Source organism: Desmodus rotundus, chromosome 7 (genome assembly GCF_022682495.2).
Source record: "Desmodus rotundus isolate HL8 chromosome 7, HLdesRot8A.1, whole genome shotgun sequence".
Lineage (NCBI taxonomy): Eukaryota > Metazoa > Chordata > Mammalia > Chiroptera > Phyllostomidae > Desmodus > Desmodus rotundus.
In genome coordinates, this window is record NC_071393.1 from 33,884,211 (window position 1) to 33,910,849 (window position 26,639).

At 47.9% G+C, this 26,639-nt stretch overlaps 2 protein-coding genes across 4 annotated transcripts in view; one reads left to right on the plus strand and one right to left on the minus strand.

The window, feature by feature from the left end:
• PSTPIP1 (proline-serine-threonine phosphatase interacting protein 1) overlaps positions 1-5,477 on the plus strand; it is a 38,391-nt gene extending 32,914 nt beyond the window's left edge. For 2 of the 3 annotated variants that reach the window (XM_053928656.1, XM_024557180.3), the window contains 3 exons: positions 3,648-3,706; positions 3,902-4,035; positions 5,178-5,477. In XM_053928656.1, coding sequence (XP_053784631.1) covers positions 3,648-3,706; positions 3,902-4,035; positions 5,178-5,309 — 325 coding nt within the window. In that variant the 3' untranslated portion in view covers positions 5,310-5,477. The remainder of the gene's footprint in view (positions 1-3,647; positions 3,707-3,901; positions 4,036-5,177) is intronic. The other variant, XM_053928657.1, reaches the window with a different exon arrangement.
• A 5,237-nt stretch (positions 5,478-10,714) lies between these two features.
• The window catches only part of TSPAN3 (tetraspanin 3), a 56,600-nt gene continuing 40,675 nt past the window's right edge, over positions 10,715-26,639 (minus strand). The window contains exons 2-7 of the mRNA XM_053928237.2: positions 23,435-23,626; positions 23,130-23,204; positions 21,445-21,546; positions 20,360-20,512; positions 19,305-19,388; positions 10,715-11,567 (exon numbers count right to left, since the gene is read on the minus strand). Coding sequence (XP_053784212.1) covers positions 11,475-11,567; positions 19,305-19,388; positions 20,360-20,512; positions 21,445-21,546; positions 23,130-23,204; positions 23,435-23,626 — 699 coding nt within the window. The 3' untranslated portion in view covers positions 10,715-11,474. The remainder of the gene's footprint in view (positions 11,568-19,304; positions 19,389-20,359; positions 20,513-21,444; positions 21,547-23,129; positions 23,205-23,434; positions 23,627-26,639) is intronic.

Here is a 26,639-nt window from a genome sequence, read left to right on the forward strand (position 1 = left end):
CGATCAGACAAGAAGAAATAAAAGGCGTCCAAATTGGAAAGAAGGAAGTAAAACTGTCATTATTTGCAGATGACAGAATACTATCTAGAGAACCTTAAAGATTCCACCAAAAAACTAACGAACTAATTAGTGGATTAGAACTAATGAGTGGATTCAGTAAAGTAGCAGGATACAAAATTATTAATATTCAGAAATTGGTTGCATTTTTGTACACCAATGATGAAAGAGAAATTAAGAAATAAAAACAAATCTATACACAATTGCCTCAAAAAGAATAAAATACCTAGGAATAAATTTAACCAAGGAGATAAAAGATCTATACTCAGAAAACTATAAGACATTAAGGAAAAAAATGGAAGAAAACACAAATAAATGGAAGCATATACTGTGTTCCTAGATAAGAAGAATTAGCATTATTAAAATGTCCATACTAACCAAAGCAATCTACAGATTCAATGCAATCTCTATCAAAATACCAACAACATTTTTTACAAAACTAGAATAAAATCCATACATTTATGTGGAGCAAGAAAAGACCTCAAATAGCCACAGCAATCTTGAGAAAGAAGAACTAAGCTGGAGTATCACACTACCCGACAGCACTCTATACTACGAGGCTGTATTAATCAAACCAGAGTGGTATTGGCATTAAAAAAAAAAAAGACACACAGATCAATGGAACAGAATAGAGAGCCCAAAAGTAAACGCACACCTATGTGGTCAATTAATCTATGACAAAGGAGGCGAGAACATACAATGGGAGAAAGACCATCTTGTCAATAAACGGCGTCGGGAAAACTGCACAGACACATGCAACCAAGTGAAATCAGACCACTTCTTACACCATATACAAGAATAAACTCAATGTAGATCAAAGACTTAAATGTAAAACCTGAAATCATAAAACTCCTAAAATAACACATGGGCAATAAACCCTTTGACATTGGTCTTAGCAATATTTTTTTTGAATATGTCTCCCCAGGCAAGGGAAACAAAAGCAAAAATAAACAAATATAACTACGTAACACTTAAAAGCTTTTGTACCATAAAGGAAACCATCAACAAAAGGAAAAGACAACCTATTGACCGGGAGAGGATGTCTGTAAATTATACATCCAATAAGGGATTAATACCCAAAATATACAAAGAACTCACACAGCTCAACATAAAATGCAAACCATCTGCTCTAGCCAGGCGGCTCAGTGGGTGGCCGCATCATCCCACACACCAAAGAATTGTGGGTTCCGTTCCTGGCGGGGCACATTCAGGGGACAGCCAACCGACGTTTCCCTCTCACATCGATGCTTCTCTTTCTCGCTCTCTCTCTTCCTTCCTGCCTAAAATCAATGTGAAAAACATATCCTGGCTGAGGATTAAAAACTAAATAAGTAAACTTAACAAAGTCTGATTTAAATGTGGGCAGTGGACACATGCAGACATTGCTCCATAGAGGACATACAGATGGCCAAAAGATGGTCCATGTTCTAATCATCAGAGAGATGCAAGTTAAAACCACAGTGAGACATCACCTCACACCTGTCAGAATGTTGGTGAGGCTGCGGAGAAAAGGAACCTTCGTGGACTTCTGGTGGGAATGCAGACTGGTGCAGCCACTGTAGAAAACAGTATGGAGTTTTCTCAAACAACTAAAAATGGAGCTGCTGTATGGTCCAGGAATTCCACTTCTGGGGACTTACCTGAGGAAATAGAAAACAGCAACTTGAAAACACATATCACCCGTGTCCACTGCAGCGCTGTTTACAACAGTCAAGCTATGGAAGCAGCCCAAGTGCCCGCCAGTAGGTAACTGGATAAAGATGTGGTACCTGCATACGATGAATACTACTTGGCCATAAAAAGAATGAACGTTTGCCACGTGCAATGGACCTATGGTAGCTGAAATGTCAGTCAGAAAAAGACAAATACCATATGGTTTCACTTACACGCGGAATCTGAAGAACAAAATAAAAGAACAAACAAAACAGAAACAAACTCACAGATCCAGAGAACAAACTGGTGGCTGCCTGACGGAAGGAGGGTTTGGTGGGGGCGGTAAGTGAAAAAGGTGAAGGAATTAAGTGCAAATTGTCAGTTATAAAAGTAGTCACCAGAGATGAACAACGCAGCACAGGAGCACAGTCAGTAATACTGTAATAACCACGCACGGTGTCAGATGGGCACGTGACTTATCAGGGCGGTCACTGCATAAGGTGTATGTCTCATCACTATGCTGTACACCTGAACCCAATAGTGTATGTCAACTGAAACTAAAAAATGAATTTAAAAACAACAAAAAAGGAGCCCTGGCTGGTATAGCTCAGTGGATTGAGTGTGGGCTGTGAACCAAAGTGTCACCGGTTCGATTCCCAGTCAGGGCACATGCCTGGGATTCAGGCCCAGGCCCTGGGTGGAGGGGCACATGAGAGGCAACCACACATTGATGTTTCCCTCCTTTCCCCTTTCTCTAAAAATAGGTAAATAAATAAAATCTTTAAAAAAAAATAATAAAGAATAAATAAAAACAAAAAAGGGACAGAAAGGAGTGCCCCACGAAGATAAAAGAAAGAGAGGCCCTGCTGTGTGGAGCAGGGAGCGGGTAGAAGGGGTGGCTGTCTGGGTCGGCCAGGAACCCAGCAGAGTGGAGAGGGCGGGGGGGCAGGGGCTGGCAAATGCAGACTGCTCTAGGCGAACACGGCAGTGAGGCAGGGCACACACCAGCCTCGAGGAGCTCTACTCCTCCCAGCCACCACGCTGCTAGCTTTAACCCTGCCCCCCAACCCCTCCACCTGTGGCAGCAGCAAAAGGCCTTGTCCTGTGTGCCAGGTGGGCCTGCGTGTCCACTCCCAGGCCACCGCTGCACAAACCCTGTGTGGGAGGGGGCAGAGGCGGAGGGGCTGGGGAGAGCGGAGGCTGTGGTGCTGCACCGGATTACTCTGCCTCCACTACCCAAATCATCCTCTGTCCAGTCCCTGCTCTGTACCTTTGCACCGCCCCCCGCCGTCCCATTCATTGGCAATGCCTTTTGCACCCCAGTCTCTGCCAGTTAAAGCGAAGCCTTTCAAGACTTGACCCCACAGGCAGCCTTTCCTGAGGCGGATAAGCAGCACCAGCTTCCACTTGCTCAGCCTTTAGCACTGCTGGCTTCCAGGCCCCAGCTCCTGCTTCTTGCTCCTGTTTTGTTTGTTTATATTTACAGAACCTTTCACGACTCCAGCTCAGGCCAGGCCTGACCAGGGCACAGGGGGAGGGTGAATTAGCTCCACACTGCCTCCCGCACTCACGTGTACAATGGGTATCGCTGCTTCGTGTGGTGGGGAGTGGCTAGGCAGGCCTGGTATGGCGGGGGGCGGGCGGCGGTGCTCAGGGCTGCCGGCTGACTGAGCCCAGCAGGTGACTAGCCCAGGGGAAGGAGTGGATCTGCCTCTGAGGGCCCACTCATTGCCCACTGGAAGAGGGTGGTACAGACCCCTGCTGGGGCCAGGGGCTGAGTGGGCCACTGGGATCACCCTTGGGGAACCTTCATGCCTGAAGGGCACCCCACAAATCACTCTGTGCCAGGAGGCTGGGAGCAGCCCCAGCGCTCGAGCCCTGAGGACTCCCTGCGTCATCCCCTCCTGCAGGACCCACCTGTTTCCTTCCATCCTCAGGTTCTCCGGGCTGCTGCACGGAAGTCCCAAGACCGTCGCACCCTTGGCAGCATCTGCAGGTAACTGGGTGTGATGTGGGGGCCTCCAAACAACTGTGACCCTGGGGTGAAGGAGAACTTTCACATGCACAGGCTGGCCCTCCAACTGCTGGGGGAAGAAAGACTAAGCCATGTGTGGGGACATTCCAAGTAGGGGGCCTCCGGGGACCAATGGCCTATGAAAGGGGTGGGCTCCAGGCCTCACTCTGCTCTCAGCCTCCACAGACACCCCGACTCCCACCCCCAATCAGAATGAGGGTGTCTACGCCGCCGTCGCAGGGCAGGAGGCACCAGGACCCCTCAGCGGGCCAGCCCGGGACTACAGGGCCCTCTATGACTACAGAGCCCAGGTGAGCGCCTCGCCCTCCTCCTCCTCTCTCAGGAGGGCGCCGCGATGCCATGTGTGTTCATGTGGAGGCACCCGCCCCGTGAGTGTGCTTGGGTGTGTGCCCTTAGAACAACACCCAGCTCTTCGGAGGGGCTCTGTATCTGCTGAGTGGGTATTGATGGATGGGGTACCCCGTGTACTCATGAAGTTACACGGGGCACACGGGGACCCACTTCAGGGCTTGTGTCTCCCTGAATCTGCTCACACGCACACATGCGGTTCCCAGGCAGACATGGGCACTGTGTGTGCCACATGTGTCCCTCTGCACACATGCAGGCAGGCTGACAGAGCTTGGGCTACCTGCAGAAATGGCCCAAGGGTCAAGCTCTGTACCCTCGGGTTAGGGCTCGGTTCTCCATGGCCACAGGTGCCAACAACAACCCACAGTCAGAATCAGTCCCTCGGCTGTGCTGGGTTGTTTCCTGAGGTCCATGGGGAGTGGAGGGGTCAGGGAATCACAGGGCAGCTGTGACAAGATGCCCGTGAAGTCCAAACTGCTCCCTGCTTTGGGGTGAGGGACTCACCCCAAAAGACTCACATCCACCTAGAATGAGGCCATACACCCACATGGGGCTGGGGGGCTGCGTGACCAACTGCAGGAAGCCCAAAGCCCAATCCCTGATGGGGGAGAGGCTGGGAGGAGGACTGATCCTAACAGGGGCTGGCAGAGCTGAGGAAGCTCAGCAGCAGGGGGCGCTGTGTACAGCGGGCTGGGAGTGAGGGCGCCCCCTGAGCACACCTGCCCGACTTGCTGAGGCCCGACTTGCTGAGGCCCGGCGCCTGAAGCAGAGCGGGAGAAGGGACAGCGGGGAGGTGAAGCAGGAAGCAGGGGAGAAGCCTGGGTTTGTGGGAGGCCTACGATGAGAAACCACGGGGGCTGTTGGACAGGAGGCCAAGTCCCATGTCCCACATCCTGTGTCCCCAAGGGCTGCCCCAGCCCAGAGGGACAGGCCTCGTCTTGCAGCCCCGGGAGGATGGGCATGTCTCAGCTGACTCAGCCCACCTGGAAGACAAGCTTGAATTTGAGGCCTGGGATGGAGGTTTGCCCAGCCAGACCCTCCCATCAGCCCCTCCAGCTTGATGCACTTTCATTCTGTTACCAAGAATTCTGACGAGCTGGACATCTCGGCGGGGGACATCCTGGAGGTGCTCCTGGAAGGGGAGGACGGCTGGTGGACAGTGGAATGGAACGGGCAGCGTGGCTTCGTCCCTGGCTCCTATCTGGAGAAGCTCTGAGGAAGGAGCAACAGCCCCCACCTGGACCCGCCCTGTCCATTGGCCCAGCAGTGTCTCCATTGCTGCAAGGCTGGGAACCCAAGACCGAGCCAGCCCTCCAACCTCACAACTGCCGGCTGTTCCCACAGCAGTCTCTCCTACAGGCAATAAAGGCATGCGTTCTTCCTCCTCGGCCCCAGTGCTCAACTTGGAGGAGGCAAAGCAGTGAGGGGGGTCTGGGAGAGCAGAGCCGCCCACACGCGGTGAGGCTCTGCCAGGGTCGGCTGGGGGTGAAGAGGAGCCCTGGGTCCGGTCCCTGGAAATGCCAGCTGCGTGGGAGACACGTTCACACTCACACAAATGGGAGAAGACCGTGGGGGTCAGGGAGGAGGGGCAAGGAGTTCGGAAGAATTGGGGTGGAGGAAACCAGGCTCCCTGGGGTCAGCGGGGGCTCCGACAGCCAGTATCAGACAGGACCTGAGGAAGAGGAGATTGTCAGGGCTACACAGGTGGGTTAGTACAAGGAGGAGGCAGGGATGCCTGGAACGTTCTACAGATAAGCCAAGTTCAGTCTGGAACAGGAAATAGGAGGTGGGCCCACTGGGAGTGGAACGGCCACGGTGGGGAATCAGAGGAGACAGGCTTACATGTTTGTGGGTCGTGATCCTCACCGCCTCCCTGACCCAGGGGGCCCGAGGAAGCCAGTACTGCCCATGCTGCCCCCCCCTCAAACGTGGCAAACCCTGCCTAGGCAGGGGCTCAGAGCCTGGGCGGGCTGACCCCAGGCACAGAGGTGGCCACGCTCCCTTTGGTTCTTGATGCTCCCAGGCCCTGAAAACATAACTGCTGCTGCTGCCAGCCAAGGCCCTGCTCCAGTCATGACTGCCCAGTCCGTGCCTGAGGCTTTAGGAGTGGTGCAGGGAGAGAGCCCGCAGGAACCGGTTGCCCCTAAGTCCTGGGCGTCCTGCACTCGCTCCGCAGCACAACGCAGCAGCCCACCCAGCTCGGGGCCAGAGTACTGCAGGGGTGGGTGGGAGACCCGAGTCCTCCGCAACCACGCACTGCTCTACTGATGCTGTGAGGGTGTCACTGTCCTCTGCAGACCGTCTCTGTGACCGTACATCACTTTGCTTGTTCATTTATAAACCTTTGGCTTCCCCCTCCATACAAGAGCAAGGTAAGTAAAGCCTCAGTCCTTGCTTTACTCAAGGAGCTCTTGACCCATTGAAAGGGACCAAACAGCCCAGAGAGTCCACGATGACACAGGTGTGCAGAACAGTCCTGGGGCTTCTGGGACAGGTAACCTGAGGTAAGCCAAGGAAACAGGAAATCCTTCCCAACACAGGAAAGGGGTTCCTTTCCACGCCTGCCTGCCCTGGCAGCCCCACCAAGAGCTCTGGGGTTCATGCAACAGAGAAGGGAGTGAGTGCCATTACTGGAACTCCTCAGGGTTGAAAACAGGAAGATTCTAAAGAACTAAACTGACCTACCACACAATGCCCTCCCCGCCACTCCTGGGCACTGGGCACCGGGCACCCCAGCTGGCTTCAGCACCTCTGGTGGCAGGGGGCTCGTAACACCTACAGAAGCCTGCACTGTGGCTTCCTGCCGCCTGCCAGATGGAGGACTTCCCATGTGCCCAGGCAAGTCTCAGGTGCCACGGGGGCAAAAAGGACACCTTTGACCAAGCCCCACCCAAAGAAGAGGGCAAGGAGAAGCTGCTAAAGGGGGCTGTGCTTGTGTTCACGCAGCATGTCCATCTTTGTGCCTCATCTGCAGCACCTTAGCAAAATGGTGGTGTGATTACGCCAACACGACACAGGTGCAGGGGGAGTGGGCTTCCTTCTTTCAGGAGGCAAAGTGCCTCTGGACTGGGGCCTCTAACTCCAGTCTCAGGTGTGTGCGCACCCCACAAGTCTACAAAGCGTTCAGGCTGGGGCCGGGCAGAGGGGAAGAGGCACAAGGCAGCCGCACAGTAGAACCCTGGAAGCGGGGCTCTGGAGCTGTGGGCTGTGCCAGTCCTCTGCCAGCATCCCCTCCCACCGCAGCCTCCAGAGGGTTTGTGGCAGGTGGGGTGAGAGAGGCTTTGGGCCTCTGGGTGTGGGGTGGGGTGGAAATCACACTTAGGCTTAAATTCCTCCTGAAAAGTCATCTTCCCTCAGGAAGCATACCCTGCGAGAGCACTGTCCGAATGTCCACACCTGCCCCTAAACCTTCTGAGGTTCACACCTAGGGCTATTTGGAAAGAACAATGCGATCTAATGCCTGGTCTTACACGTTCCTGGAGACTGAGAAAAAAGTCAGTGAAAAAGGCCTAGCTCCGGAAATGCTTTCCTGGGCCAGAAACGCCCCAGGTGCAAGATGTGGCAGGCAGCCCCAGAAGTAATTCAGTCAAGGTATTTTGATGGCTTCTGTGTGAAGGACACTGTATTTGATAGTGGGGGGGGGGGGTGCTAAGATAGAGAGTGCCCTCAAAGCGCTCACCGACCGCAGAAGGGGTGCTGTACTGGACCCTCTGACACAAGGCAAACAGAGAACAGAGCAAGAGTGGGACTGGGAGACCACCCGGGTGAGGCTTATCCTGCACGGGGATGACAGGCACTGGGCTGGAGAGCGTTCTGGAGGAAAGGTGATGAGAAGGGATTTCTGAGCTGAGCCTTGAGGGTTGGCCCATGCCCCCAGGGCCTGGAAAAGGCTGGCAGCCAAGCAGACTGACCACCAGGGTCAGGTCATGTATGTGCAGCCGAGAGGAAGAAAAGGGGTGGAGGTTACGTATCAACACTACTTATTCTTTGAAAACACCTTGTCATCTCGACCGAGCACTCATTTGACTGCGAACATTTTTTTTTTAACTTTCACCTAGATATCCAGCATCACCTCTGACTGGTGCTGGCGGTGTCACTGGGCCCCAGGGGTAATGGGTAACGAATGTTACATAATACGGCCAGACAACTAAACGATAGAACTGGAAGTAATTCCTGGGTCACAATTTATACCGGTGGAAAAATACAAACACAAGTGAACCTCAGTCAGACCCACCCAGCGCCTCTACAGCACCCTCCATTCTCTGTGAGCCAGGCCCCGGCCTCGGACGTGGGGACCCATCTCACGGGCAGCATTCCAAACGCAGAAGACAGAGCCAGAGGAAGGGGGAGCTGGCCTCTGCAGCTGGCTGTGTGACTCCCCGCAGCCTCCTGCCCGACAGAGGGAGGGAAGCAGGGCCTCTGCAGTCAGAATGTCAGGACTGGAATCCACGCTCACACGTTTCTGTGTGGTCTCGGCAGAGTCACAGTCTCCCTGCACCTGCTTCATCATCGGTGAAATGAGGGCATAAGCCCTGTGCAACTAGACGGGGTGTGGCTGTGCAACACTGAATATACCAAATGCCACCGAACTGTTTGCTTTAAAATGGGTAATTTTATGCCATGTGAGTTTCGCCTCCATAAAAAAGTCGCTAAAATTTTTAATGCCTGACTGTGCATGCAGGTGTTCGCTGAGGTGAGGCTGGAATCAACCTGACTGACTTACTGTACATTCATTAATCATGGTGTTAACATATCCATCCAGCTAGCGAAAAGGAACGGCAAATCCCACCGTCTAACACGGGAACAGTACCATGCTACGTTGTGAAGAGAAAAGTGAATCTCGTAGAACAGAATTCAGACAGCAGTAAAGCAAAACCACAAACACCTGTTTTGTGTATGTAGCGGACAGTAGAGTTGACCCTCAAACAACAGGGGTGCTAACGGGCACCAACGCCAGCCACCCACAGTCAGAAATCAGCACATAACTTTTGACTCCCACAAACTTAACGGCAGCCCCTTGTTACTTGTGGGAGAGAGGCTCCAGGAGCCCCTGTGGACAGGCAAATCCATGGATGCTAAAATCCCTTCTATGAACTGGCACAGAGCAACGCACGGAGCCGGCCCTCTGCATCTGCAGGCTCCGACCGCGGATCAAAAATACTGCCTGCAGTCGCGGCTGGTGCAACCGGCGGAGGCGAGACCCAGAGATACAGAAGGCCGGCCGCACATACGCGCGTACCGAAAAAGTAATCTGCATGTAAGCGGACCCGTGCAGCTCATACCAGTGTCGTTCGGGGTCACCTGTAGTCTGCAAGGGTACACGCCGCATCTAAACGCACTCACCTATGGGTACTATTACGCTTACTAAAAAAATTAGAAACCATTTTCTAAAAGACAGTAAGACGAGCTCTGCCAGATGAAAGGCAAAGATGGCAGCAGCAGCAGCAGCAAGCACAGCGGGTACCAGGGCCCAGGGCCCAGGGCCCCTCGGAGAGACGCTGACTCCAGGACTGGGGCACGGTGGGTACGAGACGAACCTGGAACATCCTGTCACGTCAAACACGACAGAATGATCCAGAAATGGTTGGAGCACAAGAAGCAACTTCAAGGGGCTCCTACTGGCCAAATCTGAAACTGAGAACCAAAAACAAAACACAAAAAAGGACAACAAGGAATTATAAATCATTGAAAAAATGGGATTCTACCAGTCCATAATGAATATAGATACATAAAAATAAATCACTGTGTGGGGAAGGAGGGAGGACAGCCTGAAAAATGAGGAAAACAGTGGTTTACAATCATCATACTCAAGCTGGAACCTGAACCAGTAACCATCATGGTACAGACTGAATCGGTGACGTGTGCTCAATCTCAGGACAAGGCTGGGGAGGAACAGGACGTTTATACGGCCTTACTGTGCGTCTGCAGAGGTTGCTCACGAGCTGGGAGGAAACAGTAACTACCCTGAAGCAGCACACCCACCTCCCTAAAGCCCCTCCGGTCCACCCTCCTCACCACAGCCACTGGGCACTCTCGGCAGGTCCACTCATGCCGCACAAGGCTGCCTCTGCTGTAAGTCAGGTCCACTCTCCACAGGATGTCGCGTGAGACCCTAAAGGGCCTGGGCTTTGCCACTTCAGCTTCTTTTCCTGGCCTTGTATTTTAAGCTCCAGGCACAATGAGCTACTGGTAGCTCCGGGCCCACTCCATCCCACTTCACACTCCTGGTAACTTCCCCCACGAAGCCTATGCAGCCACTGGGCGTGGGCCTCTTCTCCAGGACGTGGTGCCTGAGCTCTCTGGGCACCGCCTCTGGGCTTGCTCTCTTCCGTTGCTACAGTCACTGCACTGTATGCGAACTGTCTGCCCCGTGCACGTGTGCTGGACCAAGACTCCACGTGCCTCGAAGGCAAGAGCGGATTCATCATCACAGCCCAGCACCACGCACAAGCGGATTCTCCGTATTGGTGGAATATACGGGACTGAAAAGCATCTGTGGGTTTTGAATACCAAGGCCTTTAAGGTTTTGGCAATAGATATAATTAAAACACAATCACGACACAAATCACGATGAACCAATTTAAAACATTGAAGTACCCTCAAATAATTAAAAACTACACGTAAAGAGGTAATACAGAGTTTATTGAATTAGTTTTCTATTTACAGCTGAGACCACATCTACGTAACAGGCGGCTAGTCTACGTGGGTACATTATTTCTAACAAGTTTACTTACAACGAATGGCTCCAATCATAAACGCCCCCACACTCGCTGTTCTCAAACAGGAGTGCACACAGTATATCCCTCCTGTAAAGCCAGCGTCGAATAAAAACCTCTGGTTTCAAAGATCACTGATTCTGAAGATGAAACAAGATACACATTATATGATTCTAAAATCAATTTTAGCCATTTTGTACAGCTGCAATCTTACTGGACTACAGTAAATATATTTTTTAAAGGACACTCGTGAGGGGCACCATCTGGTATTAACTCCCTCCCTGCCAAATCCTTTGGCCCACAGTTGTCCGTGGTGAAGCCTAGCAGGGCCCGGTGGTACTTCAGCGAGATGCCGACTGCTGCTGGGAGGTAACAGAAGCAGCCACTCCCTCTTCTAATCCCACCACTCCTGCGAACTGCGAATGGTGCCTCGATCAGAGCGCTGACCACTGTGCTTAAGTCAGAGACGCTGAGAGGCAGCGAGACGAGGGGAAAGAAAGGTGTTGGAAGGTTAAGTAAGTGGGCACGTGAAGAATCACGCTGCTGTGCCCAACACACGGGCTTTGTAGTTTCACCAAGTGAACCTGGAGGCAGAGGGCAGCAGACCTGCTCAATTATCCTCCCCGATCAGAGAAAGACCGACTAGCTGAGGCTCGAGTTCTGTACTATGCGTAGGTCCCGCCGGTGATGAGCAGCTCGTAGGCGGGATCTCTGCTCCTTCTGCACAAAACGATGCACGCACACAGCATGCCCAGCAGCTGTGGGAAGAAAACAACAATGGAAAAACGAAAGGCCAGAAGATAGAAACCTCACATAGCAGGGATGTATTTCTTTGTTGGCAATGAAGCTATTTCAAAGTCCAGTGACTTCCAATGATCAAAACGGCAGTAATGAGAGTAAGAGAAGCAACATTACCTCTTAGGAACTAAGTACCAAGTTGTACCTTCCCTCACTCACACCTACGAACAATCTGTGAAACCAGCAAAGGATCAAGGCCATCCGACCACCATCCCCACTCTCGACCTAGACCAGCGCTGTACAAACAGGACTTTGTGTAGTGATTCTGAGCTGTCACATATGGCAGCTAAAAGCCACTGCAACAAAGGACTTGTTTTTTTTTATTTTATTTCAACTAATTTAAACTTAAGACATATGTGGTCACTGGTTAGCATGCTGGACAGCAAAGTTCTAGAAAGCAGAATGATCAGGACTGTGTGCTGAGGCCCTGGCTGGTGTGGCTCAGGGGGTTGAGCACCGGCTTGAGAACCTAAAGGTCGCTGGTTTGATTCCCAGTCAGGGCACACGCCTGGGTTGTGGGCCAGGTCGCCAGTTGGGGCGTGTGAGAGGCAACTGATCAATGTTTCTCTCCCTCTCCTTCTCCCTCTATTCCCCTCTCTCTAAAAAAACATATTTTAGAAAAAAACTTTTTGAAAGACTGTGTTGAGGAAACTTCAGGCATATGGATTTGGGGGGAGACAGGCTTCGTAAGAACCCACAAAACTCAGTACATGAATAGAAGAGCGAAAGTTCTATGGTGGAAAACCAATCCTGATACCAGAAAAATGTTGTAGTTTGAAGGTTTTCATTTCTTTCACAATTATTTATTATTTTTGAAATCCAGTTTTGGCTCTGTGGGATTACACACATACTACTTTGCAAAGGTCACTCCTCCCTCAGTTTATTTTTAAAAGCCCTACTCTTTCTGTAGTAGCACAGTGGACACTAATAAAGTCATGCCAAGTTATTCTGAATAAGCAAGTTATTAAACTGGATTAAGAAGAAAACAATTCTAGGATTTTTGACTTGGCTTCTGACAAACATATAGTAACAAAAGAACTAAATACAAGTAAGTTAATTTGCTGTCTTAACTTTTCATTTGAGAGTGAAATATCAGTTACTTGATTTTAAAGGCAGGGCCCTCTGGAAATATGGGGTGAATCTAATTTCAAAGCGATGTACTCGAACCAGAAACAGGCACACACCGAGTCTGAGGTGGGCGCTGACTCACGGGGCACGCGCAGCACACGGCTGCCTTCAGCCTGCCTGCGCTCTGCCCATTCGGGGGGGTCTCCTTGCTGCTTGAATCCATCAGCTTCCTCACATCAGTATTTGCTGAGTGTTTACTAGTGCAAAGTACCTTCCACACATTGTAAAAGTCGGTACTACTGAAAGTTTACCAAGTATCTTAAGCCAATGTTGGATGTGTTAAGTATCAAATTCCAATTTCTGTTCACGGTAGAGCAAAACATTGTCAGAACTGCTATAAAGACGAACAATTATGTTCCCAGGTAACGTCAAACTGAGCAATAAAACCGTGAAGCTCAGAAATTACTGACTTGCTGTGGGGGAGGGATCTCCTTTCCCCCGACTTCCTTCACGTTCCTTTCGGCTGGTCGACTGCTACTGAAGGAGTCAGCATTCTCAAAACGGGGCCTGAAGTAAGGATCACTTCTTTCCTCACTTTTATTTCAATTAAGTTAACTTGTACTAGTTCAAAAACAATTTTTAAAAGCTTAATAAAGCCCTACTCATGCTTGGCAATGAGTCTGAGAACATTAAGTTCTACACAGTAACTTCTTATGCTCCAAACCTCATCACTAAGTGTTACAGGCCTGTTCCCAAAGTTCTGGCTACACTGAGGTCTCACTGATTACTGAATTTTCCAATAATACACTTGGAAATACCGTACAAATATTTTAGCTCCAGTGCTGTTTCTTGCAATGAATTTTTGCCTACTATATTCAAGTCACGAGAAATAATCTATACTCTGTCCACACATAACACCCGGCGCCCACAAAACATGGTTACTAAATACAGAGGCAACGGTGATTACAAAACCCACTAAGGGCTGCATGTTCCATGACCTACTACGCAGGTGGCGTTTTGAGGAAATAGCTATTGTTTGTTGTACAAGGTTACTGGAACTGTATACTGGACACTGGAAACAGCCTTTTCTGGGGAAAACGTACATACCTATCAAAAAGTCACTAATACTCTGGCTCCTTAATTTCACGGCTACAATTTTTGGTAGAGTTTTGCCCACACGCAGAGATGATGTTCACTACTTGCATTTTTGTAACAGCAAGACTTAGCATAAATGCCTGTTAATGTAGACTAATTATAAAATGTCACCCAAATGAAATACTATGCAGCTAGAGCATGATATTAATTTGTTTTTAACAAGCAAGCTCCAAAGTTACATACCACATGATTCTATTCATAGAACATTCTAACATGACATCACTTTGAAATGGAGGACAGGTTAGTGGTTGCCGGGTCGGGGCAGAGGCCCCCGACGGAGACGGGTGCAGCTGCAAACGGCACCAGCTGGTACCACGGGTGATACCGGAACTGTCAGTATCTTCACTGGTGGTGGTGGATATAGGACCCGACACAGGTCATAAGATCACACAGAACTGAAAGCATACACACAGACACGAGAAATCTGAATAAAATTGGTGAATTGTATCACCACCAGTATCCTGGCTGTGATACACTATAGTTGTGTAAAATGCTACCACTGAAGTAAAATGGGCAAAGCATACAAGGGCTCTCTGTCTGTATTAGTTCTTAAAACAGCATGTGAATATATAATTATCTCAATTTTTTTTAAGGCAAGGTACAAAATTGCATCCCATAAGCTTCTATTTGCATAAGAAATATATATGTGTTTCTCTAACCACAAATTACTTCTGGAAGTGACTTATACTCCACACAGGAAATCATGTACAGGAAACTGGGAACTGTGGGGGGGGGGGCTTTGCAGGGAGGCTGGAGAACTGGGGTCAAGACTTAGAAGGAAGCTTACCTTTTACTAAATTTGTACTATGTGAAAAAAAAATTGTCAAATGGGCATTTCAATTCAAAAAACCTTCAAAATTTAACAATTAAGATTAATTTCCTCCAAATTAAATACCAAAACAAAAAACCCTTAAACTACCTAAGAATTAGCTTCCCAAGCTTTGGTTAAAATTTTTGTTTGTCTGTTTGTTTTTAGGTTTGAAATGTTTATCTCTATAGAAATGTGAATAACATAGTAACAATATTTTCTGAACCAGTAATTTATATGTACAGACTTAACATTTTTTTCTGACTTGCCTTAAATTGTATCAAATGTCCTGGTGATCTGATAATATGATTACCTTTAGTGGTAAGTGAATCATTTTTTGCCATTGTTGTTCAAGTACAGTTGTCTCCCTCTTCTCCCTGCCACTCCCCCCGACCCACCCACCCACCCTCCCCTCCCACCCTCAGTTCTACCTCCCTTTGGCTTTGTCCATGGGTCCTTTATACATGTTCCCTGATTAAGTTTTTAAGGAAGAATTACTTGGAAAAAATATTTAAAAAATCAAGCCACTCTAACTACCTGTGGGTTCAATCTGAAGTGTTATTCACTTATGTAATTTAACTCATTTTAACAAAAAATTAGTAGTCAAGAAGCAGGAAGGGACAGAAATACAGTCTCAACCTCCTTCCCTCACACTCGCACGCAGAACAGGAAACAGCTCTCGGGAAGTGTGCTCTCAGTCAACTCATCTTGAGGACACACCCAACAATTCCCACCTTTCCCACATTGCCTGTGTAGAGAGCCCTACCCACAGCGGACACCAGATTTCTCAAATGTGAAATTCATAATTATTCATTTGCTAATTTAAGGGGCTGGTTACTGTCAAAGAAGTGAAATATCTTGTTGATGATAAGCTAACAGGGGCACAGTAACATTTTTTAAGTCTCATTCTCTCATATTCAAAAACCCTGTTATAATAATTAACTGCTGTATTTTTCGGACTGTAAGACGCACCCCCCCCAAATTTGGGAAGAAAATGGGGGTGCATCTTGTAGTCCGAATGTAGCTTACCTGGCTCAGTGGCGGGGGGGCAGCGGCGGCGGAGTGGGGTCATAGGAAGCAGGAGCAGGACCACATTTTTTGCTTCAAAATTTTTTCCCCCTATTTTCCTCCTCTAAAACCTAGGTGCGTCTTATGACCCAGTGCGTCTCATAGTCCAAAAAATATAGTAGTATTTTTCAGGTCTTGATCACTTGGTCCTACTCAAACCTAGCTCATCTAACTACGACTGGAGCAAGGGTGGGCACATGTTTCTCAAAGAGCAACATAGTAAATATTTAAGGCTTTGTGAACCGAGAGACAAAGCTGGTCTGTTGCACCTACTCAACTCTGCCACTGTAACACAAAAGCAGTGCAGTGCGCTCAGTGACAGAGGGCAGCTCACATAAAAGGAGGTGGTGAGCTAGATTCGGTACACAGAGGGCCAACTCCCAACCTGGAGCCTTTTACTGGTAAATTAAGCTTATAAGAAAATCCCTTCTTAAACTCACCTTTATGCATTAGAACTTCAATGTAACATAGCTGAACAGTTAAAACCACAAATCACACTCAAAATCAAAGACGACATGCTAAAAAGTTTTGATACTCACACTGGCACAAATCATCTGTCAATCACCATCATTATTTCAGGCTATTTACTGCGGTAACTCTTAGAGCTCCCCCACTTTGGACCCTAAGGAAAGTGCTAATAATATTTCAATGCTACTGCATCATATATTTCATCCAGCTGAAGTGCCAATTAACTTTCAGGTTTCATAACAGGACTTAGGAATGTAATCCTTTGAGAACACTAATTCTTCAATTCATAATTGGATTACACTGGAGCTGTGGCCCAAGCTTTAGTGAGAGTCATAAGACGCTATCCTTGCTCCCCCTCATTTTCATGGCCTTGAAAACAAAGGGCACCGGAACCGGAGAATCTCCAAGTGTCCTTCCAGGTCTAACTCCCTCTATCAGCACTGGCACACAAACAAGAGCTCACTGACCTTTGAACTGTTTCTGCTTTTGCTCCGGTTTTCCATACCCAAGGTACCCAGGCACATCAGATTTTGAATGTCAAAAGTTTGGAACATTTCTAGGTACTCTCAAAAAAAGAGAAAACATTAGGGAAACTTACTGTTTTTCCTTAAAACCAAAGTTTTTTAAATTTTCAAAGACACTAGAGGTTTTGAGTCTGTGAACCTCTGAATCCAACTAAGTTTTGCTGAACAAAAACATCAAATCTTTATCCGCGATCCTTAAGTCAGGGTGATTTAAGTATAAAATGTACGAACCCTGAGAAAGAAGATACGTACTGCCAAGGGCTCCCAGTGGTTAATGGGCTCAGATTAAACCAAACCAACCCCCCTTGCGGCCCAATTCTACACAGGGGCCTCTCACTGCAACCTGTGCTTCATTCAGGAAGACACCTGCACTGAACCACCAGCCTCTGCACTGGGCTGCCGGCCTGCACTAGTTCTGCCACCTAAGCCAGTCCTCATAAAGGAGTCTCTGGAGTCCTGTTTCAACCAGCAGGACTGAGGCTGTCACCATCCAAAGCTATATCCACCACACTGCCCCCCAACATCTTTGCTGACCAATCATAGAGACTCCATTCTGACCAATCAAGACAATGCCTTGTGGACCAATCAAACTGCAAGGATTTGGAGCCCTCATCTGCATGAGGATGGACCAATCAGGGACCAGGGTTGAGGACTTTTGTCTATATAAGCCAGCTCCCCAGTGGCTCTGGGAGCACACTTTCCCTTTCCTCTGAAGACTGTGTTTCTCTGGCTGAGCTATGTCACCAGAGCAGAGCAGACCAGCGCAGCCAGAGCAGACTAGGATGAAGCAGAGCAGACCAGCAAGGAGCACAGCACCGCTGCCTAGCCAGACGGGCCTGGCTGCAGCGCTGCCTCACGGCCACGCTGTAAGGGAGCGGAGCGGTCTTGCAGCGAACAGTTTCCTTCTTCACCATACTCCAAATTGCGCGCTGTGGGCGCTGAATTGATGCCAATGACCATCAACTGACAAACGCATGTGAGAAAGAGACCAGTTAGAGTATTTATTAGCCCCCCCTAAAAAAGTTAATGAGGAACTATCTGGCTGGTTAATAGGCTTAACTAGAGGAGGGACATAACTTACAGGACATTTCCACCAGTCTTCTACACAATTCGGCCTGTTTCACGACCAAAACCAGCACACGGCTCCCAGGCTTCCTCTGCTGCAAGCTGAATGTGCAGCTCGCTCGCCACACACGAAACCACGCAGACTGTACAGACCAGGACCTCACTTGGGAAAAGGAAGTCCCTGATGTTTCATTATTTTTCCCTAAATGTGTTAACACAATCAAAATATGAAATACATCCCTGCTGATTAACAGATTACTGCTACGCCACAAAATAGGTGGTTAGAAGGGCAAAGACCATAAAAAATACAAAGCTCGTCTTTTTAATGAGTCCTTTCAGGGCTCTCAGAACACCTGCGAGGTAAATAATCACCCTTTGGCCAGTTTAAAAGGCTCTGCCCCTTAAATACACTAGCTTCTGTTCAAACAGAAAAGCAATGCAAGCAACTTACAAACTAGCAATCCCATTTGTTCAATCTAACAGTTAAAAGATACCTCCATCTCTTAAAATATACTCTCTAGGCCCAGAGCCTATTTCAAGAACAACTAAAAGAACAGCCTGAGAATTAAATCTGACGCAGAGGATTTTCAATCACTTTCAAATAGTCGGCTATTCTCAGTTTTAAGATTCTTCTAAAACATTCCTCTAACAGAATCTCTAAGACATAATGAATATACCTAGGAACGTAAGTAGTTGTACTAGGCAGGCAAATAGCTCCTTTCTTTTTTGTTTTCGGGTAGGGGTGAGGGATAAGGGTGGGTGCGTGCACACTGGGACTGGGAGTGGGAGTAAAGTTAGGGGATAATTAAGAAATTACTCCGGCTACTTCGCACATGCTGTTATTACAGGGGAAAGACTGCTTTCACCAGCAGGGGTTAAGAATGTAAGTCCACTTCTGCTACTAACAACAGCACGATACACTTCCAGTTGCGCTCGGTGATGCCATGGACTCCTGATGGTTATCTGTCTAAAAAAATTAAGCCTCAAATACAGAAGAGGTTAGAACCTCAGTTTTTACTTGAAGGTCTTTCTATAAAGCAATAAAATTGCTCCTATTACTATAAGAGACTAGAGTTGTACAATAGTACCAGCAGTACCCGTTCATGACTTATATATATTAACATATAAAACCCTTGAGGACCGAAAAACAAGGACTAAAAGAACAAAAACTTGTTTTAAAAAAGACTAAAATTATTGCCAAATGGGAATAAAGCAATACAATTTTTAAAAATTCTGTAAAGCTCTATTAAAATACCTCCCAAGACTACAGTAGACAACAGCCTGTATTTTGAACAGGTCACTCACTAAACAGGTCAAGAAAATAACACAGAGTCCTCTCACACATGGTCCTCCCATCAGACCTCCAGTCTGCTGAAACCATTCGGGGTCTAGGTCCAGAGGCAGAAAACAGAAGATGCTGGAAACTGGCTCCCGCATCACAATTTCTTTCGAGTTCTCTCTGCACGGAGAGTGGTGGAAACCATCCTGGAGACCCCAGGGGCCAGTGTGCTCTGATAACGACTGCTCGGCCCACTGCTCACCTGAATGGCTGCAAAAGCCAGAGCTGCCCAGATAACGTGCATCATGATTTCCTGCAGCTTCTTCACCACAAGAGCCTCGCACCCCTAAGACACACAAAGCAAGCCTCATCAGGTATCTCTCTTAAAACCGAAAGCTGCACAGTCACATATCACTGCTGATCGGTAGAAATGAAAATGACAGAAACTGAAAGACAGAAAAAAGACCATGCATTTAAAAATAACTTTCAGTAAAAGAAAAGAGCTTTAAAGACCAGCGAAAGTCATGGAGATATAAACTACAGCACAGAAAGACAGAAATAACTGTACGGTGACAGGCGGACAGGCAGCTTTTGGGGGAGACCACTTTTTAAGCTCTGTAAGTGACTACCCACACTACTACATACCTGAAACTAACAAAGTATTGTACATCAACTGTAATTGAAAGCAAATTTTAATGTTTTAATTAAAAAAGACATAACCGCAGAATACATAATGTAATTTAAATCCTTAAAAAAAGAGAATTGCAAGCAGGGACTCCAAAAAATACCTGTACACCTGTTTTCACAGCAGCATTATTCAAGACAGCCAGGAGGGGGAGGCAACCCAGGTGTGCACCCACAAGTGAATGGATACTCGAAACGTGGCCTGTCTCTACAGTGGGAATGTTATTCAGCCTGAAGAAGGAATAAAATTCTGACTCGTGCTACAACATGGGTAAAACACAAGCCAGGCACGACGGCACCAGCACTGGAGGGTTCCTTGTATGTGGGACCTAAATAGTCAAGTTCAGAGGATCAGAACGTAGGGGGGTGAGTGCCGGGACTGAGGGAGGGGAGAATGGAGAGCTGTCATGTGACGAGTTTAAAGTTTCAGTGCCCAAGAAGGAGACAGTTTGGAGATGGGCAACGCTAAATACACTCAGTACTACTGAGCTGCACAGTTAAAAATGGCTAAGATGGCTTTAGAAAAAAAGACAACCAAAAGATGGTAGACAAGAAGTTGCGGGTGGAGATGATTCACAGAAGAAAACAGGTTTCCAGGCGAGATTCGGGTGCTGGCCCAGAAACGGAACTTACCTCGGCGTAGAGGCTGGCGGGATGGGCCAGGCTGCCGTTGCAGCTGCTGGCCGTCTCTCTGCAGCAGCTCAGAGGGACACTCTGGTTTTTGGTTTCCCTGAACCAGTCTGTATCTTCCCAGTCGGAGTAATTGTGGATCCCACAACAGTGCAGCTATTGGAAAAGGGAGTACAGATGTTACTCCTCACAAAATGCACGTGACTGTGCTGACCTTCGGAGTTCTGTGCACGGCAGAGCTTCCACTTCCACCAGAACAGTGACACCCAATAGAACTTCCTGCATTGACAGAAATGTCCTTTGTCTGTGTGTCCAACATGGCAGGCACCAGCTACACGAGACTACTGAGCACTTAACATGTGGCTGGTGTGACTAAGAATCTGGATGTTTAATTTTAATTTCAATAGCCACATACGGACAGCGGCTCTAGAACCTCCATACGAAAAGCACACTGCCCAGAGATACTTTGTAGCTGAGAAAACCCTTCCTGTCCTACATGTGAAATACTTGGTCTGAGTTAAATGCTATTTCCAATGATAGAACTGTCTTAAATATTTGGTCTAAAATGTCTGTAATTTGCTTTACAATAATCTAGCAAGAGACACACGGGGGTAATAGACGAAACGAAACAAGATTGACAAAAAGCCAACAATTTTGGAGAGGGGGTTAGGGGAATAAAGATCCGCTACACTTGCTGTCTCCATGATGTTTCAAATAGTCCATATTTTTTTTTTACAGTTTTGTCAGTTACCTTTTCTGGTCTTGCTCTTAAAAGATGTATGAAGAAGATATTCCCCTCCTCTTAAGTCCATCTGGACTCCTACCTCCCCACGACACATACCTCTTCCACTATCACCTCTCTGACTAATTAATTTGGGGGTGGAAAAGTAAGATGCATTTTATCTGACTTAAAGTAGGTGATGGCGGGAAAACCTTTTCAAGGGTGAAGATAAAAATACTCAACATATCATGAGTTTAACCATGACCATGAATGTACATGGCTGACTTACACAGCAGAGCAGAGGAAGTTTTATGTTCACCCAAAAGTGACTGGCCCTCAAAAACAAATTGGCCTCCCGAGAGCTCACCTGTCTCTGTACATAATCAATAGCCCGGCTGGCCGCGTCGGGGCTGGTCCCACTGTAGGTCTTGTACACTTTCTGAATGCTGCGGTCCACCTCATTTTCCACCTGCACCAAAAGAAAGAATTCGGTTCCTCTAAAGGAATACTAGTAGGAGCCGTATCAGTCAGTGCCCCAGCTAAAATACCTAAACGGCATATGTGCACAGCTGCCGGAGATCTCTGTAAATTTCTTACAAGAAAAAGTTTCTCCCTTCCTGCCTCTGTACAGATTCAGGTAAAAAGTCAGGTATTTTACAGCACGTGGAGTAAGCATTCAAGAACAGACTGCGGACAAGAGGGCAGGCTAACAATCCACTCAAAGGGGAGAGTGCAGTTCAGCAGCAACTAAATTAAAATCACAAATGGACTGCCTTCTTTTTAAAATAAGTTTTCAATGTAGTCTCAGAAGACCTCTTCACTTTCCTTCCCTAAAGGAGGTAAAAATAAAATTACTTTAACAAACACCACAAGATACTTTTGGGATAAATTATTAGACGTGGCCAAATATGCGAAAGTAATCAGGTAAAAAACTCAGTCCTTAGAAATGACACTTTGCTGTCGATTACTAAAGTGACAAGAATGTGTCACATTAATAAAGTTTGTACCCGGTTCTCCTTACCCTTTTAAGGCGATTAGGCTTATTTGGTAATTTTATCAGTGATGTCAGCAGACTACAGTTGAGAACCAGGTCCTAGGTAGTGGGGGCATAATCCATTGTGTTCTTTTTTTTGCATAGTTGCCTTGTTCCTTATGCATCAATGATTTAAATACTAAATTGGGTATCGTGCCTTTGACTCAAAGCCACCCCTTTCAATGACTCTACTATACCTTTATAACCTGCCTCTAAAGTTACACCCAAATTAATTATTTAAAGCAGACTGTTTAGCCTTAAATGGTGAAAAGCAAAAGCAGGCAAAATAGAAAGGAAATAGGACAGAAAGTAGAAGGAAATGGACAGAAAAGAGGAAGGGGGGAAAGAAGGGAGAGGCCAGCAAAAGCTTCCCTGGTGTTTGAGTGGGCAGGACACGCTGTCCTCAGGGCAGGACAGAGGTGGTAGCACCACAACTCCCAAGCACCTTTTTCTGTTCAGAGCAAGGCGTTTTTAAAAGAAGCAATGGAGAGTAAAATGTAAGCCAGGAAATTTGTATTTCCCCTCTCATATAGAGAATGTATTGGCCCAGGAAATTTGAACAAACCTCTCAGCTGATCAATGATTCATCTATAGCTCATTCAAGGTAGTTTTTAAAAAGATTTTTTATTTATTTATTTTTAGAAAAAGGGGACTGGAGGGAGAAAGAGAGGGAGAGAATCACTGATGTGTGAGGCATCAATCACTTGCCTCTCACACGCCCCCAACTGGAGCCCTGGCCTGCAACCCAGGGCACCCACTGAGCCATGCCAGCCGGAGACGCTCAAGGGAATGTAAAGAAAACTAAGCGTCTACAAACTAGAACGGTAGTAGAATTAACTCTTTGCTACATAAAATGGGGAGACCAGAAATCTTGACATATAATTTCTAATGAACCTTAGATTCTTAAAGCAGTGGCTAAACTGAAGGCAAAAGAAAGTATTCATTTTGGTAAAAGCACATGTTCTATTTCACTTGACACAAACCACCTTTTACAACATGGATCAGAGTAGACGACGTACCTTTGCTCTGTAAACATATCCCAAAACCACGACGACGACTTCTGTGACAAAAACTAAGAGCAGGATGACGACAAACTGCAAGGGAACATGGTCAAAAATTAGACACACATGAAGAAACAGCAATAAACGCTCTCTTGGTACAAAACAATGGTCTATGACAGCTGCTAGGAGTTTAAGACAAGTGCCAGTTCTGCTCCAGCTGTAAGAACCGGTCTACAGGGTTTCGTGCTCAGTTCAAAGCAAGCGACACAAACGAAACCCTCCGCACTTGACGATGACTGGTGGCGTACGAGGGGCGAGCTTACCGTGGCCAGTCCGCAGTGGCTTTCCCGGACCGTGGCGCAGCAGCCGATCAGCCCGATGAGGAAGAGCAGAGCTCCCCCGGCTATGATCACTACAGCGGGGATGAGAGTGTACACGTCTTCAAAGAAGTGGTCGTAGTCGTCGTAAGTGATGAACACGTACGCTCCCACATAGCACAAGATGCCGGCTGCCCCCTGCAGAAAACAAGGTCGGAATGCTGGTAAGATGCTCCTACCATCTCTTAGTAAGTGATAATTCAGTGGGATTTCCCATCAGTTTTAAATCTATCCGTATACTTTTTTCAGAAGCTGAAAAGTTTCCTGTTACTCATTAGTAAGAACATTTCTTTACTAACTTTGAAAAGTCTTCCAGACTCCATCACCCTTTCAATAACTGCTGGTCCAGGTAGCCCCAAGAAACTATGAGTTCAGTAATATTGATGATAAGAATGATTCTCAAACACCCCAAAGATGATCTGCAGCTCAATTACAGCCCAATACAAATCAATGGGGTGCACACCAGGCTGCCCCTCAACAAATGAGGAAATTAGATTGTGTGTGGGAGAGTTCAGTAACCTCTATCCACCCCACTGGGGAAAGAAAATATTGTAATAACTAGTAACCATGACACCCATTTCCAAAAACCTTGCTGACCTAGGTGAGGCTGTGAAATGGTAAAGGCAGGGGTGGGGGACTCAGCTATAAGGAACTTTGCAAACCCTGGGGTCTACACAGTGTTTAGAACAGTGCTTCTCACACTACTGTGAACAGGAGTCATCTGAGGATCTCGTTAAACTGCAGGCTGAGTCAGTCAATAGGCCTAGGGTCGGGGCCTGAGATTCTGCATTTCCAACAAGTCCCCAGGGGATGCTGATGCTGCTGATTCCGGGACTACGCTTTGATTAACAAGGCTATAGAGCCCTAACGGGAAAATGATGCAGCAAGTCATGGGACGGGCCCGCCTCGTTTCAGCTGCTGCTCCAGCCACCCTGCTTCAGCTGCAGTTTCACCCGCGCCCTCCTCCAGCACCACCGACTTCGCTATCACCGTGTTTCAGCTCAGTGCTGACAGCCCAATGCCACTTCCTTAAATGTGAGTGAGCAAACACAGTGCAAGGCTATGTGTTAAAACATTTGGTTTCGTGAGTTATCAGAACTTTTTCACAGGAAAAGAATTATTTCACCATCTTTTAAAATTTAACACATAAATCATTAATCTTCAAACTATAAAACAGCCTCCACCATGATGCTGGAAAATAATTCCTCTCAATCTGAAAACTCAGTTTATTTCTTAAGTCTATGGAACCAGTAAGCTTGGACATTATCAGTAAATTTTCTTATATTATTAGGCCATTGGAATCACTGTCAGATCTGGTAGAAAAAGACTACATTTATGTAAAGTTAAGGAAGTAACTTGTTTTAAAGTAACATGGACTTTTTTTGAAGAAAGCTGGAAATATGGAGACAATTTTTTAAAATATATCATTTTTGAGGTTCCAGTCAAGATGGTGGAACGGGGGGCACCACGACCACATCGAAACTACCACTAAATTATAGAGCAACCCGAAGAACCACCTGGACACTAGCTGGACAGATGCCCTGCAGCTAAGGATACAGAGAGGAAGTCACACTGAGACTGGTACAAGGGGCAGAGACCCAAGACGGGCTGGCCCCACACGCACGTAAGTCAGTTGAGAATCAGGAGGGATATCTTAGCTGCAGAGGTGCCCCCTGAAAAGCCAGGGGCCCCAGCGCCACCTGGACTCCCAAGCCTGGAGCACAAGTACTAGGAAGAAGAGCCCCTACAACATCTGGCTGTGAAAACCAGCAGAGATTCTGTCCCTCTGGGTAAAGGCTGGAAACCCAGGCAGCTTCTTAAAGGGACCACACACAAACCACTGCCCGCTGGCACTCACCTTGGGCTCCCTGGCTTAGGGACAGCAGCTCCGGGGGCACCAGAGATGTACAGAGAGGAACTGAGCTGTGCAGCTCGGGGCCAGGGCCAGAAGGGCTGCCACCGTCCCTGTGCTGAGTCCCCCTCCCACCTGGCTAAATCGGAATCTCAATTAGCCAGGCGAACACCACCCGGACAAGCCCCCAAGACTCTGCCCCACCGCAGGTTCCCTCAGACTTTCACTGAATGGCATTAGGCTGGGCACCGGTGCCAAATCTAAATCAGCACCAACCTGGTGAACAGCACTCGCCACTCTCTGCTGACTCCGAGACTCCACCTCACCCAACTCATGTGTGCCCGAGGCTCTTGCAGATGCTGAGTCTTATAGGTAGCTGGCAACCAGTGGCGGGTCTCAGGGCGCCTCAGACCCTCTGCTGACCTGCCACAGGCCTGGCTCTGGTGCCAGCCAGCACAGGTCCGCAGCATGGCCTCTCCCACATATACCCGGAATGGGCGGAGACAGTTAATAACCACGGACTACTTTGTAGCTCCTCACAGGTGACCCTAGGCTGGCCACAAACTGTCTGACACTGGCCTGCACCAAAGCCCCTCCCCCAAGAGGCCTCAGACACAACACACCCAGTGACCAGCTCCAACCTGCAAGAGCGCACCACCTGACGAGCTGCACAAGGGGCACACCCAAAGGGTGGCATCAGCAAGCATCAGCTCAGCTCAGGCGAACCCCGCTCTGTGGGGTCAGCTCCCACACAGCACCTTGCACCGTGTGGTCCTAACACGACTTCACAGCCAGTCAGCCAGAGGGTCACCACACCCACTGACGGGCCAAGAGCAATTGAGGGTCAACTACAACAGGAGGGTGCATACAACCCACAGGAGGGACACTTCCAGAGCACCTGGCTCAGGTAGACAGGGAGACTGCACCACAGGACTCCACAGGACATCTACCACACGGGGGACCCTGACCAGACTGGGAGATGCAGCAGACCTACCTAATACACAAAAAACACACAGAGAGGCAGCCAAATGGGGAGAAACAACATGCCCCAAATGGAAGAACACAAGAAATCCCCAGAAAGAAAAACCAAATAAAATAGAGGCCAGCAATCTACCAGATAAGAGTTCAAAGCAATGGTTGTAAAGATATTCAAGGAACTTAATGAGAATTTTAACAAAGAGATAGTAAGCATAAGGAAGGACACAGAAACCATAAAAAAAATACAGTCAGAAATGAAAAACATGACTGAAATAGAGAACACACTGGAAGGAATTAACAGCAGATTAGATGAGTAAGAGG